The sequence below is a fragment of the Macaca thibetana genome, chromosome 5 (genome assembly GCF_024542745.1).
Source record: "Macaca thibetana thibetana isolate TM-01 chromosome 5, ASM2454274v1, whole genome shotgun sequence".
Lineage (NCBI taxonomy): Eukaryota > Metazoa > Chordata > Mammalia > Primates > Cercopithecidae > Macaca > Macaca thibetana.
In genome coordinates, this window is record NC_065582.1 from 43,007,953 (window position 1) to 43,024,383 (window position 16,431).

Below are 16,431 nucleotides of genomic sequence, written 5' to 3' on the forward strand. Positions count from 1 at the left end.
TCTTCTACAGAATTTGTAGTATCATATTATTTTTCCACTCATTTTATTGCTTTTTAGTTTGAACTACACAATTTGCCAATCCACTGTGTTTTGTCTAGTAATCTTTTTATGACTCCACCTGTATGCACTCCTCTCTCCCACTGCAGCTCATGTTCCTGAGGAGCAGAGGGTGTGTCTTTGATTTAGAGCAGTTCCTTTGCAAGACCCTCATGTGAATTTCATGTGATTGACATTTTCCCTACTTGGTCAATAATGAACTATACTTGTCCTACTGCCCATATGTTTCCTGTTTTTCTGTAAATTGTTTAAGGAAATACCCACACTCTCTCCACTCTCTCAACCCACAAAAAAGATCAGTTGTCTTTACTTTGAGGAGGGACACTCCTACCCGGAGCTGTTCACTGGTGGCTAATTAACAGGTTCCCAAAGAATTCTTGTCCTAATATCTACATAGCACTTTATATTATCTCACAGTGCCACAACCATTCTCAGAGGTAGACTTTCTTTTTTACTATGAGGAAATTAAACTTAAAGAGACTTCCTGGCCCAAATGTGTTGGGTATGGAAGGCTAGCACATGAATCCAAGTATTCTTATTCTTATTCTAAGGTTAGTTTTCATTTCAGCAGGCCACATCTGTCTCCATGGGGAAGCTACTATGGAATCAAGTACAAGGCCAAAGCTGTTTTTTGCCCCTCTGCTCCCAGGAATTATTGCACAGTGGTGTGGGATAGGAGCCATCAACACTGAAGTATCTACCTGTATTTTCTTGGGAACCTACCCTTCTATCCATGGGTTGAAGAGTCACACCTCACAGATAAAATTGGGCACCTCTGATTGTTGCCACGTGCTTCAGAGCCCATGGAGATCAGGGCCATGAGAGAGTGGTGCAGTATAAGCACAACTTTAGCCCTGGAAAAACCTGTCTTCAGTCATTGTTAATTCACATAGTTGTATCAGTCCAAAGTCTGGAGCACTGAACTGTAAATGCCTTGAGGGTTACAGGCATATTCTCATCTACTTAAGATCCTGTGGTCTAACATAGTGCCTGAGACACAATAACGGTATTTGCTGAAAAAAACAAATGAACTATTTTGGCAGAAAATATAATTATATTCGATCTTTACTTTAAACTTCTAGAATGTCATATAAATTATATGTACCTTAAAAAGACACCAGAAAGTCTCTTCCTAAATATTTTGATATTTGGATTCCAAAAGATCTCTTATAAATTCACAAAATTCAGAGGCACTGCCCTTTAACTCAGAAAGGTCTACGTCAATTCATATCAGATTAGATCTAAGTGCTACTTGTTGTGTAAGACAGGGTGAAAAGAATATTCTCAGGTTTACACAGGGTTATTAGGAGACTTGAAAATGAAAATCAAAGGTCATAATAATGTATATTTCAAAATTGCTAAAAGAATACATTGTTAACATTCTTACCACATTAACAAATGGTAACTTGGTGAGGTGATAGATATGTTATTATTTATTAAAAATAGATACATTTTTAAAGTACAAAAAAAATCCCCAAATTTTGAACTTTGTGGTTTTAGCAGGAATTAAAACCCTGGGTCAATATATAGCCATAAGTTTTAACAACAGCATTATGTCAAGCAGTCACTTGCAAACCACATGAAACTCAAATTTTATGAAGTGTCACAATAGCCTCATTGAAATTATTTCCCAAATATTGACACTAAGAAAGCAAACAAAATATCAACCCTGCCTCTCAGACTTAAACCTTCTAGGCTGCCTGATTCAGGCAGTAACAGACAAGGTGTTTTTATGTCGTCCCTCACACTGACTCTGTCTTCCAAATGCCGTCATATGACTTTTGCTAATTCTTTCTTAGAAAATGTGCAAAAAGGATTTCCATAGAGGTCTTTGGAGATTTCCTGTGTCCTCATGTGTGTAATAGGTTGGGTCATGTAATAATGAAGGAAAAAGGAAGAACGGGGATTCTATTTTACGTATTTTTCTCCTTCCGGCCATTGAAAGAGGGAAAAAAGGAAAAGGGAAAATTATACCATACAGATGATGTCAGTGTTAAATTAAATTGAGATCACATGTTTGGCTGTGGCAGCTGTAATCTTTTGATTATTGAAGAGATTGTTGGTAATGAAATACATTTGTAAGAAATATTTTTAGTGTAAACTGTATACATGCACAAACTGTGAGCTATGCATCTAATAAAATGATAGATTTAGAAATTGCCTGGTACCTAAATTCATGTTTTTCAAATAGCTATTTATAGAAAGAAAAGTGATATTTAAGCTATCATAGTAGAATATTATAATCTGCCTTATATTACCTTAGATAATAGTCCCATATTTTAAAATAATGTAAAAACCATTCAATTATTTATTCATGCCTAAGTTATATAAATTGGAAGATTTGGGGAATTGTGCAAGAAAAGAATTATTTTATCCAAAAGTAAGGCCTCACTGTCATGGCTTAAAGAGATTGCCACAAAACAAGTTATACTACAGATAAAAAATAAACCAAACCAACATGAATTTTTAATCAATAAAATTTTTTATAGACATTAAAAACAAGTATTAATTTTAAGTTTTTCTCTTATGAAATGAAACATCAGTGTATCTGGCTGTGCTATATGTTCAATATGTATTTCTCTTCCTGATAGGTCCTTGACACTTACTGTAAAATCTCCACAGAACTGGATGATGATCTCAGCCTGGGGAGAGCCTATGAAGCCATAGCCAAGGTCCTGCAGAGGTAAGTTAGCACATCCTCGTCTTGCTGTCACTGTGAATTCACTCAACTGTGAAAGGCTTAAATTGTTTGAGGTCTGTCGCTTTCCATTACCGCCTGCTTAAATTTTAAGCAGTGCCCTTCTTAAGTGACCCTTTCATCGTAAGTTACTTTAAACCATTTTGGTATTTTAAAATACGCATCTAAACTCTTCTTTGTCTGTGCCTCCTTCGTTGTATTTTCTTTTTGGTTTTCTGTAAGTTTAGTGATGACCTTGAATAAAAGAGAAAAAAATCAGGTCACATCTCACAAGTTAAGAAAGCAGAGAGCACAGAAATATGTAGTACGCTTCAGTGGCTGTGGCTCACCGTAACCTTTCCAGATCTCTTCTTTGAGGAAAGTTTCCATTTATGCTTCAGTCACGCTTTTCCGTTAAGACATCTCTCCTTTGAGCACATCTGGATAAACAACTGGAGTTAAAACCAATATTTCCAATATTTCATTTAAAACAGAAAATGTTAGATACCTGAACAACTTCTGATACCTATTTTTCCATGGAAGGCATATCATTCATCCTTCAGTCATTGTCTTGCAATCATTGTTTACTCCATTTGATTGTTATAGAGTAGCATTATGACTTAAGAAATAATAACAATAAGAGAAGTTATCGGTTAAGGCCTTGGTTTTTACTATGTTATCTTATATCCAAGATACAGCTTTTTAATAATAGTAATGTTGGTAGCAGTAACTATAGTAACAGATATAGATTGTGTTAAGTTCTAATTTCTTTCCATTTATATCAGTTGTAAACACATACAGGGAGGTGTTTTAAAAGTAAAACTGTTATTTGAAAGACATTTGAAACATTAAAAAGTACCTAGTGAAGTAAAATTGGAATCATTATATAAGTACCATTACTAATATAATAATCATAGTTTAAAATATCAGTACCAATGAAATTAAAGATATCCTACAAAATAAATAAAATGTAGTAATCACTGGATAAATGGTTTAGGAACACAGACATATTTAGAAGGAGAGGCCAGGCACGTTGGCTCATGCTTGTAATCCCAGCACTTTGGGAGGCCGAGGTGAGCAGATCACCTGAGGTAAGGAGTTTGAGATCAGCCTGGCCAACACGGTGAAACCCCCCCTCTACTAAAAAATACCAAAGAAAAAAAAAAAAAAGATTAGTTGGCCATGGAGGTGGGCTCCTGTAATCCCAGCTACTTGGGAGGCTGAGGCAGGAGAATCACTTGAACCTGGGAGGTGGCGGTTGCAGTGAGCCGAGATTGCACTCCAGCCAGGGCATCAAGAGTGAAACTCTGTCTCAAAAAAAAAAAAAGAAAAGAAAAGAAAAGAAAAAGAAAAAAAGAAAGAAAGAAAAAAAAAAGGAAAAGGAGAGTATGGGTGTTTACCCAAGAAAGACAGAGCCAGTCATGGGTAAGGCAAGCAGCCTGTGAATGTTGTGATCCTTCTAAATAAAGATTGGTAACTAGTCCATGGAAGACCAACTCAGCTATTTTTTAAAACTTTTACTTCCAAACAACAACCCAGAAGATGCAGATGGTTGAATACAAAGAAGAGACTGATAAGAATTCAATTTATGTCTATTTGGAACAAACCAGCTCTGCTGATTGTACATTTGATTATGAACTTACTTGACTCTGCTGTTATCACTGCCCAAAAATCAGCAGAAAAGGACTGCATTCTTTGCTTTGCTTTGTAGGAGCATATAAATATATCCCCTAACATGTTTATAAAATAATTTTTACAAAATGACATTTCCATTGTGTTCCAGCATAACTAGAGAGATAAGCTGAGTGTGGTGGTGGGGTCCTGTAATCCCAATTATTTGGGAGGCTGAGACGGGAAGATCTATGGAGCCCAGGAGTTTGAGTCCAACCTGGGCAACATAGCAAGACCTCATCTCAAAAATAAATTAATTAATTAATAAAGAGATAAAACTTCAAGGGAAAAATTTATTTATAAACATCTACTAAGCACTTACTATGTCACAGGACAAATATTGAAATGTCCCTTTGGTTACTGATGGTCTTTATAATTATTTTTGAAACTTCCAGAGACATAAGCCTGTCTTCAAATAATTCTCACCTCTTAGCTTTGTTTCTTATCTGGAATATTTTAGCCTCCATCCCAGGATTTGAATTCCTGGTCGATACAGTCAAAGCTAAGTGAAGAGCTGAACAATTATCTGGTGAATTTTGGCACTAACAGGCAATCTGATGTCTTAATTTGCCTATTTAAGTATTATTTGGAGCTTGGGAGTGGGACGGGACAGAGCTATATTTGATGTATCATGAAGCTGAATGTGTTTTGGGTAGGACTGGGGACCATTCTGTTCCAACACTCTCAGCAGCCTGCCAATGTGCCTGAGGGCAAACATTTAAAGGAGCAAGAAGATTTGTCCCCCATTTTACTTTTATGCCAAGTAAACTAATTCTTTTTGTAAGAATTCCTGGCCAGGCACAATGGCTCACACTTGTAATCCCAGCACTTTGGGAGGCCAAAGTGTGAGGATCACTTAAGTGCAGAAGTTCGAGACCAGCCTGGGCCACATAGTGAGAACCTATCTCTATTTAAAAAAAAAAAAAAATTAATTAAAAAAAGAATTCCCATCTACTAAAGTACAATAAAGCCACCAGTGATTTCATGGTAGACATGGATTCTTAATTTTATAATGTTATACAATGCACAAGACAGTGCAGAGGATGCATATTCTGAGGTCGTAGTGAAAAAGTATCCCAAGGCCACAACCAGCTTTCCAATCCAAATCTGTGATTTTGCAGCATCGTTGTTGGTTACAGAGGAGCACTCAGGGAGTGCAAGCCTCCACATATTATTTCAACATCTGTGCAAAATAATTCAAAAGGGTGATCTACTAACAGGCAGATGTTTCCAAACCTAAAATTCTATAAGATAGACAACAGCATCCTGAATAGCGTAAAGCATTATTAAATCAAGTCCACTCATTGAATAAATGCTTTGATGTAAATTCTGTGATCATTTTTAGAACATTTTGCTTGAAAGACTTGATATCCTTCAGTAAACATGCATGTGCACACAAACACACATGCACATACCCACACACATAAACACAAACACACACATGTACCAGCCCTTTCATAGCCCTAAATTGTCCTTCTCAGGTTAGTAGCAACATGCAAGAAACAGACTACAGCCCAAATAGAGGAAATTATGGTGGTGGCAGCTGAGAAATAAATCAAATTGCATATGAAGCTTAGCATCACCTCTAAATCTCTTTTTCCTAACCTATGCAATTGCACAAGTTTCACTAATGGTAGCCCTATCTCTATAAACATATTTTATATCTTTAAAGGAAATGGAAGAGGATAGCCATGTCTAGGATAAGTGTGTGTCTAAGGCCATCAACTGAGCGTGCATGAACGGTGAATAAGATCTAAGGCTGGAAGCTTCTAAAATGGTTATAAGAATTTATACTAAGCCCTCAATTGAAAAACACACCACAATCCCTCAAGACTGAGGATTTGGTAATACAGAGTTGCCTGTCTAGTGATATTATTAATAGATACAGACTTGGTGTTAGAGTTATTGGGGAAGGTGTTAAGTGAACAAGTTTTGTTATTTTTGCCAATGATCTGAATAATATTAATTGCATAAGACTTTAAGCAACATAGCAGAAAATAAGCATTTGTAATACTGTTCTTCCCCCGCTTGGAATAATAGTGAAGAAAAGAGTTGATGTTCTAAAATACTAAAAATTGCCTTGTGAAACTACAATAAAAGCTAGAATTATGGTCCATAAAACAAAGAGAAAGTGAGTTGAGAAATTACAAGTAAATATTATTATTATACAGACAGACAGTTTGAGTAAATACAGAGAGGGAAAATCCCTATATTTTCCTCATGGCATTTCTTTTTTTGCCTCATTTACTGAAGTAGTTCATTTACAGAAGTGTCACAACTTTCCAAAATACTCAGATTATTAAAAAAAATACAGAGAAAAATTTCACAAAAATATGTTTAATACATATTGGTCACAACTAACCCATCTCTGGGTTTATTCCATACCAATTGTAAATTTTCTTGCAAACTCGAGTTAAATTATTTCCTAGAAAACTTTCCACAATGGAGATCTTTAAATCAATCAGCACAAAGTTTCAAGTGTGAAAATTACCTTTCTGTTATAGCTGAAAATTAATTTTTTCTTGCTTGAGAGAAATGACACGCCCTAGTAATTTTCATATATTCTTTAAAATGGAACATCCGGGCTTTGATGTGAAATTTCCTAAAAATGACCAAAAAAATACATCAAAACATATCTATTAATTCATGAAATTAAGAATAGCTTTTTGCATTTTCTCCTGTCACTGATCCCATTTGCCTTATTACTTTCATCTGTGGCCCACAAACTTGGTGGCACAATCAACAAACCCCTTAGTGGCTGTTTCATCTCTGCTCTATTTGATTTCTTCTCTCTGAGTAAATGATTAAGTTTTCATGCATTGGTTCAACCAAAATCTATGTTCACTCAACCACATCCTTTATTGATTACTTCTACTGCAAACAGTAGGCCAAGTGTGATATACATAATTGGACAGTTGTCAAGGGACGTGGGTGTTAACGGTCCTGTTTTCCCAGTTGGAAACTGGAATCACCTTGATACACAAATAGTCTGCACTGTTTCATTCTCATTCTTTGGACCGAGGAGTCCTGTTCCTCCGAATATATGTTTTTAACTCTCTAAGGTCTGGTTGAATGAATTTAATGATTATACCATATAATATGCTGTTCAAGTTGCACCTGTGCACTGCATATAGAAAACTGGAATTAATATTTATCTAACATTTTAACCTTGTCCTTTAACTTATACAAATAAGCTGTAGCTTTTCTGTAAGAAAATATTCCGTGTTTTCCCCTTCCATAAAAAGAATGGCTTCTGAATCTGTTGCTAACTTTTAAATTTGGAAAACCTTTAACCAGCATATAATGTTAATATTTCAGATGTTGCATTAACAGCTTTGCTGACTGTAGATCTCTACATTCATTGAGTAAAGCAAATGACTTACAATAATAAGACTTTTTTTCTCTAGCATTATTCATTAGAGCAAATTCTAGATAATTTTGTATGTTTTGGAGATCTGTTGCTCCTCTGGAAGAAAAATGACTTGAATTACCCAGCAATAGTTTTTTTTATACTATTTTGTGTTTCTCATACTCTAAACTTAGTTTTCTTGCTTGTTTCTTTGTTTGCACGTATCTTGATTTAACAATCCTCAGCAGGCCAAATCTAATTGAAAATGTACTTTCTTCAAAAATATATTGGTTTTTAGAAACATGAATATAAATAAGCTTCAGCGAGTCCATCTTAGCTAAATAATTAATAATCATAATTTTCCCTAAGGTTTTAAAGAGATATTCAGAGAAATCATCATTTTTCCCCCATCAATTTTTCTTGAATATTATAGTCTAGGAAAGAGTGTGAAAAATTAACAATTTGATAGAACATTTTTAGTCCTAGAACCACAAGTTCGCTCAAAATTCTAAATATTTTCTTTATTAATATTTTATACTCAAGCTCTCTCGATAACTTTTAGTTTCACAAAACAAATATTTAAATTAAAATAATCGGTGAACCTCTCATTATATTTTACTCTATGCCTGCATTTGAAAATGTCCTCCAATAATTCATATTTTTTTCTGGAGAATTGACCTATGCCTATATGTGGAAGATCAGTCATAATTTTGGTATGAAAAAGTGAGGACAGACTTTTAAAAAGTTGTGTTCACAGCTGCAGTAACATAAAATTTCATCCTATTTCTGACGTGTAGAACACTCTTTTATCAATAAGAGAAAAAAAAGTATTTGATAGTACTTGATATTCAAGTAAACAAAAAATGTGAGCTCTTTGAATTTTCCCCTTAGGAAATAGACACCAGGACTTTATGTGACTGATTTGCAGAGCATACATTCAAATCAGAGTGTTTAATTCATCATATGATGAATGTTTTCAGGAAGGATTGCTTAGCTAAATTGAATTTGCCTCTTGGCTTGTGGTAGACAATGTCAAGTAGAGAGCTGTCAATGTGATAGTTGTTTATTTCACTGAGAGACAATAATAACGCAAGTGCCATTTATTGAATCCCTACTACATGCCAAACTATACATTTACACAATTTTTCATCCCACAGCAACTTGTGGCCATTTTTAAAATGAAGAAACAAAAGTTTTCTTTAGTTTCATAACTTTAGTATAATCAAAGTTATTAATCTAAGAGGCCGAGCTGATATTCAAACCTACATCTTTCTAAATTCCACCATAACTCATTTTGACTTTAAAGTAATCTAACTTATTTTTACAAACATATCAGTGTTTACCTGTGAAAATGAATGTTTTTCAAACCCTGGGAGGTTATGCAAGGAGATAACCCTAATCCTACCAATATTTTTTAAAAATAAACTCCATTGAAAATACATTCTGGGGCATATAGAAATGCTACTGGTGGGTGCAGGGCCAAGATGGCCTACTAGAAGCTGGGGCTCCCATCAAAATAAACCATAATAAGTGAGTGAATCCTTCACCAGCAACCAAAGTATCCAGGTTCTGTCATCAAAATTGACTAGAAGGCAGGTGTGACCCACAGAGAGAGGGAAGAGCAGTGTGGTGTGGTGGCCCACCTGAGAGCCACACGGGGAAGAGGAGCCCCCTCCCTCCAGCCAAGGGATGTGGGCACAGACACGGATGAAGGATCAAATGGATGAAGTGGCAGAAGTAGGCTACAGAAGATGGGTAATAAAAACCTACGATGAGTTAAGGGAGCATGTTCTAACCCAATGCAAACAAGCTAAGAACCTTGATAAAAGGTTAGAGGAGTTCCTAACTAGAATAACCAGTTTAGAGAGGAACATAAACGACCTGATGGAGCTGAAAAACACAGCACGAGAACTTCATGAAGTGTACACAAGTATCAACAGCTGAATCAGCCAAGCAGAAGAAAGGATATCAGAGTGTGAAGGCCATCTTACTGAAATAAGACATGCAAACAAAAATAGAGAAAAAAGAATGAAAAGGAATGAACAAAGCCTCCAAGAAATATGGGATTTCATAAAAAGACCAAACCTACAATTGATTGGAGTACCAGAGGAGATGAAGAGAATTGAAACAAGCTAGAAAATACACTTCAGGATATTATCCAGGAGAATTTTCCCAACCTAGCAAGACAAGCCAACATGGAAATTCAGGAAATACAGAGAACACCATTAATATACTCCATGAGAATATCAACCGCAAGAAGCATGATGATCAGATTCTCCAAGGTCGAAATGAAGGAAAAACTGTTAAGGGCAGCCAGAGAATGATTCAAAAAGACAAAGAAGGGCATTACATAATGGTAAAGGGAACAATTCAACAAGACTAATTTGTAACTAATTATTCTAAATATATATGCACCCAATGAAGGAGCACCCAGATTCATAAAGCAAGTTCTTAGAGACCTACAAAGAGACTTAGTCTCCCACACAATAATAGTGGGAGACTTTAACAACCCACTGTCAGTATTAGGCAGATTAACGAGACAGAAAATTAACAAGAATATTCAGGACTTGAACTCAGTTCTGGGTCAAGTGGACCTCGTAGACAGCTACAGAACTCTCTACCCCAAATCAACAGAATATACACCCTTCTCAGTGCCACATGGCACTTATTCTAAAATTGACCACATAATTGGAAGTAAAACACTCCTCAGCAAATACAAAAGAACTGAAGTCATAACAAACAGTCTCTCAGATCACAGTGCAATCAAGTTAGAATTCAGGATTAAGAAACTCACTCAAAACTGCAAAATTACATGGAAATTGAACAACTTGATCCTGAATGACTACTGGGTAAATAATGAAATTAGGATGGAAATTAAGAAGTTCTTTGAAACCAATGAGAATAAAGAGACAACATAACAGAAACTCTAAGACACAGCTAAAACAGTGTTAAGAGGGAAATTTATAGCACTAAATGCCCACAGGAGAAAGTGGAAAAAATCTAAAATAGACACCCTAAACTCACAATTAAAAGAGTTTGAGAGGTGAGAGCAAACTAATCCAAAAGCTAGCAGAAAACAAGAAATAACTAACATCATAGAGGAATTGAGGGAGATAGAAACACGAAAAATCCTCCAAAAAAATCAATGAATCCAGGAGCTGGTTTTATGAAAAAATTAACAAAATTGATAAACTGCTAGCAAGACTAATAAAGAAGAAGAGAAAGAAGAATCAAATTGACACAATAAAAAATGATAAAGGGGATATCACCAGTGAACCCACAGAAATACAAACTACCACTACAGAATACGGTAAACACCTCTACACAAATAAACTAGACAATATAGAAGAATTGGATAAATTCCTGGATGCATACACCTTACCAAGACTAAACCAGAAAGAAGTCGGATCCCTGAATAGGCTAATAATAAGCTCTGAAATTGTGGCAGTAATTAATAGCCTAACAACCAAAAAATCCCAGGACCAGACAAATTCACAGCTGAATTCTTCCAGATATACAAAGAGAAGCTGGTACTATTCCTCTGGAACTATTCCAAACAATTGAAAAAGAGGGAATTTCCTCTAACTCATTTTATGAAGCCAGCATCATCCTGTTACCAAAATCGGGAAGAGACACAACAAAAAAAGAAAATTTCAGGCCAATATCCCTGATGAACATCAATGTGAAAATCCTCAATAAAATACTGGCAAACTGATTCCAGCAGCACATTAAAAACTTATCCACCACAATCAAGTCAGCTTTATCCCTGGGATGCAAGGCTGGTTCAACATAAGCAAATCAATAAATGTAATCAATCACATAAACCAGAAACAATGACAAAGCCCACAGGATTACCTCAATAGATGCAGAAAAGGCCTTCGATAAAATTCAACATCCCTTCATGTTAAAAACTCTCAATAAAGTAGGTATCGATGGAACATCTCTCAAAATCACAAGAGCTATTTATGGCAAACCCACAGCCAATATCATACTGAATACGCAAAAGCTGAAAGCATTCCCTTTGAAAACTGACACAAGACAAGGATACCTTCTTTCACCACTTCTATTCAACATAGTATTGGGCGTTCTGGCCAGGGCAATCAGGCAAGAGAAAGAAATAAAGCGTATTCAAACAGGAAGAGAGGAAGTCAAATTGTCTCTGTTTGCAGATGACATGATTGTATATTTAGAAAATCCCATCGTCTCAGCCCAAAACCTCCTTAAGCTGAGAAGCAACTTCAGCAAAGTCTCAGGATACAAAATCAATGTGCAAAAATCATAAGTATTCCTTTACACCAACAGTAGGCAAGCAGAGAGCCAAATCATGAATGAACTCCCATTCACAATTGCTACAAAGAGAATAAAATACCTAGGAATGCAGCTAACAAGAGATGTGAAGGACCTCTTTAAGGAGCACTACAAACCACTACTCAAGGAAATAAGAGAGAAAACAAACAAATGGAGAAACATTCCATCTCCATGGATAGAAAGAATGAATATCTTGAAAATGGCCATACTGCTCAAAGTAATTTATAGATTCAATGCTATTCCCATCAAACTACCATTGACATTCTTCACAGAATTAGAAAAAACTATTTTAAATTTCATGTGGAATCAAAGAAGACCCCGGATAGCCAAGACAATCTTAAGCAAAAAGAACAAAGCTGGAGGCATCATGCTACCTGACTTCAAACTATACTACAAGGCTACAGTAACCAAAACAGCATGGTACTGGTACCAAAACAGACATATAGACCAGTGGATCAGAACAAAGACCTCAGAAATAACACCACACATCTACAACTATCTGATCTTCAACAAGCCTGACAAAAACAATCAATGGGGAAAGGATCTCCTATTAAGTAAATGGTGCTGGGAAAACTGGCTAACCATATGAAGAAAACTGAAACTGGACCCCTTCTTTACACCTTATACAAAAACTAACACAAGATGAATTAAAGACTTAAATGTAAAACCCCAAACCATAAAAACCCTAGAAGTAAACCTAGGCAATACCATTCAGGACATAGGCATGGGCAATGACTTCATGACAAAAACATCAAAAGCATTGCAATAAAAACAAAAATTGACAAATGGGATCTAATTAAACTAAAGAGCTTCTGCGCAGCAAAAGAAACTATCATCAGAGTGAACAGGCAATCTACAGAATGGGAGAACACTTTTGCAATCTACCCATCTGACAAAGGTCTAATATCCAGAATTTTCAAGGAACTTAAATATATTCACAAGGAAAAAACAACCCCATCAAAAAGTGGGCAAAGGATATGAACAGACACTTCTCAAAAGAAGACATTTATGCAGCCAACAAACATGAAAAAAAGCTCTACATCACTGATCATCATAGAAATGCAAATCAAAACCACAAGGAGATACCATCTCACGCCAGTCAGAATGGCAATTATTAAAAAGTCAGGAAACAATAGATTCTGGTGAGACTGTGGAGAAATAGGAACACTTTTACACTGTTGGTGGAAGTGTAAATTAGTTCAACTATTGTGGAAGACAGTATGGTGATTCCTCAAAGATCTAGAAGCAGCAATATCATTTGACTCAGTAATCCCATTACTGGATATATACCTAAGGATCCTACAGAAAATGATTCAGTAAACCTATAAAGACACATGCACACGTATGTTTATTGCAGCACTATTTACAATAGCAAAGACATGGAACTAACCCAAATGCCCATCAATGATAGACTGGATAAAGAAAATGTGGTACATACACCATGGAATACTATGCAGCCATAAAAAGGAATGAGATCACATGCTTTGTGGGGACATGGATGAAGCTGGAAGCCACCATCCTCAGCAAACTAGCACAGGAACAGAAAACCAAACACCGCATGTTCTCACTCTTAAGTGGGAGTTGAACACTGAGAACACATGGACACAGAAAGGAGAACAACACACACCAGGGCCTGTGGAAGGGTGGGGAGTGAGGGGAGGGAGCTTAGAGGATGGGTCAATAGGTGCAGCAAACCACCATGACCCACGTAGACCTATGTAACAAACCTGCACGTTCTACACATGTATTCCCCCTACTTTTTATTTTTTTTTAAGAAAATACTTTCTGAACTTGCAACATACTCTTTTAAACAGCCCCAGTTGAGAGGTGGGCTCAGTCTTTAGAAACAGCCAAAAGAATTTGGAGTCACATTTAGAAAACCTAGAAAACAACAACAACAACAACAACAAAAACACTACACATGTTTTTATGAGGATAGGCAAATGAATGTACTCCAGGTTTCAAAGCACTATATACAAGTCAGTACCTGTCACAGTTGATCCCATGTATGAGTTTATACACTTACTTCTCCAAGTTGACAGTGAAACACTTCAAGCACAGGAACCCTATTCCCCAGCAACTAGCAAATTTTGGGACATTTGCTAGACTCCTAAAGTTTCTTGATGTTACTGGAATATCCAAGGGTCAGGAGTTTACAGTCTTAGACTCCAAACATCTATATGCCTTAAGGTTCTCACAGTTTACCTGGATGCTTAGCTTCATGTGTGCAGCATATGTGTCTCCCTTCTCAAATTTTCAACATTACTTCATTCAAAAATGTATTAATGCTTACTACATGACAAATTGTCTGCTAGAAATTATGTCTTCCTGAACATTTTGTGAGGATATGTAACACTTGTATATGTGACTTTAGTGACACCAGAGCTTCCACTACCAATGAAAGCTTTCAAGAACAAGCTAGTATTCACCTTTTATAAACTTTTAAAAGGTTTTTTTTTTTTAAAAAAAAAACAGCTTTAGTGAGACATAATTCATATGCTATACAATTATGACTTTAACAATTGTAGACTTTAAAAATCTACAATTTAAAAGAGTCCTCACTTTAAAAGTTTAATACAATTCAGTGGTTTTTAGTATACTCACAGGATTGAGCAACCATGGCCACTATCTAATTTCAATCACCCTAAAAGGAAACCTTGTACCCATTATTTGTCATTTCTCAATCCTCCACTTTCCTCAGCCTCTAGCGACCAGTAGCCTACTTTCCATCTCATGGATTTGCCATTCTGGACATATTGTGTAAATGGGCTCATATGGTGTGTGATCTTCTGTTGTCTGGTTTCTTTCAGTTAGCATATTTTCAAGTTTCATCCATGTTGCAACATGCATCGCTACCTCATTCTTTTATTTATTTATTTATTTATTTATTTATTTATTTATTTATTTTGATTTTGAGTCTCACTCTGTTGCCCAGGCTGGAGTGCAGTGGCGCAATCTCAGCTCACTGCAAGCTCCACCTCCTGTGTTCATGCCATTCTCCTGCCTCAGCCTCCCAAGTAGCTGGGACTTCAGTTACCCGCTACTACGCCCAGCTAATTTTTTATATTTTTAGTAGAGGTGGGGGTTTCACCATGTTAGCCAGGATGGTCTCGATCTCCTGACCTCATGATCCACCTGTCTGGGCCTCCAAAGTGCTGGGATTACAGGTGTGAGCCACCGCACCTGGCCTACCTCATTCATTTTTAAGACTGTATAATATTTCATTGTAGGTATATACCATATTTTGTTTACCCATTCATCAGTTGATACACATTTCAATTGTTTTCATGCCTTGGCTATTATGATTAATGCTGCTATGAACTTTCATGTATATGACTTTTTGTGTTGACATATTTTTGCTTCACTTGGGTATATATTTTGGAGTAAAATTTCTGGGTCATATGGTAACTCTATGTTAAAGTTTTCGAGGAACTGCCAAGTTGTTAAGAAGATGTACCATTTTACATTTCCATTAGCAATGCATGAGGATTTAAAAGTTTCAGTTTTAACTCAATGTATGCTCCAACAAAAACAAGCCATGTATTTTTAATTTCGTATTTACACATTAAATCTCATTATCCTGATAACCATCTTGCATTTTCTACAGGAAAGACACAAGATACTTTCTCTTTATTGTGACATTAAGTAAGATGATACTCCATTGATGTCCTATTTCATTCATTCTAGCCAAGGAAATACGACAGAAGCAATTAAATACTTGAAAAAATTTGTGAAAATTGCAAGAAACAATTTTCAAAGCCTAGATTTTGTGAGAGCAAGTACAATGCTTGGGGACATCTACAATGAAAAAGTGAGTCTATGTGTTTCTTGTTTCTAGAGAAATTTGCAGTGTTTAGGGAGAAATTTGCTGTTTTAAAAGTCTCTTCTCATGTTATCCTTGCCTTCCCACCATATATTATGCAGAATGGCCCTGGACTGCAGGATGTAGTTAATGCCCATGGCAAGGACTAGGAGGAGAAATGCCTCCTCCTCCTCCTCCTCCTCCTCTTCCAATACCTTAGGGCCATGTGGGACATTCCTTATGAGCTGCTAACCCTGATTCATAGTTTCACATCCAGTGAGGATTCTAACTGACATTGGATTTGAGGAGCAATTAAAATATTTAATTCAAAGGAAATTGATTATAACTGTTGGCTATTATCTGCTTCCAATGACATTCATCTCTCTCACTCCAAATTCTTTATTAATCCAGCTGTGGCACCCCTGCTAGTTTCCTTGGGAGAAGAAACGACAATCCTAAAAATAATTCTGCAGAAAATTTAGAGTGAAATTTTAGCAACAGATTGATTACATGAAAGAGAAAACAGAAGGAAGAACAAAAAAAGTCCAAAATAAAATTATCCAATTC

The 16,431-nt window shown here is 36.0% G+C and overlaps 1 protein-coding gene across 2 annotated transcripts in view; it reads left to right on the forward strand.

Moving 5' to 3' along the window:
* The window catches only part of TTC29 (tetratricopeptide repeat domain 29), a 262,482-nt gene that overhangs the window by 116,569 nt on the left and 129,482 nt on the right, over positions 1-16,431 (forward strand). For both annotated transcript variants that reach the window (XM_050789925.1, XM_050789926.1), the window contains 2 exons: positions 2,649-2,740; positions 15,750-15,873. In XM_050789925.1, coding sequence (XP_050645882.1) covers positions 2,649-2,740; positions 15,750-15,873 — 216 coding nt within the window. The remainder of the gene's footprint in view (positions 1-2,648; positions 2,741-15,749; positions 15,874-16,431) is intronic.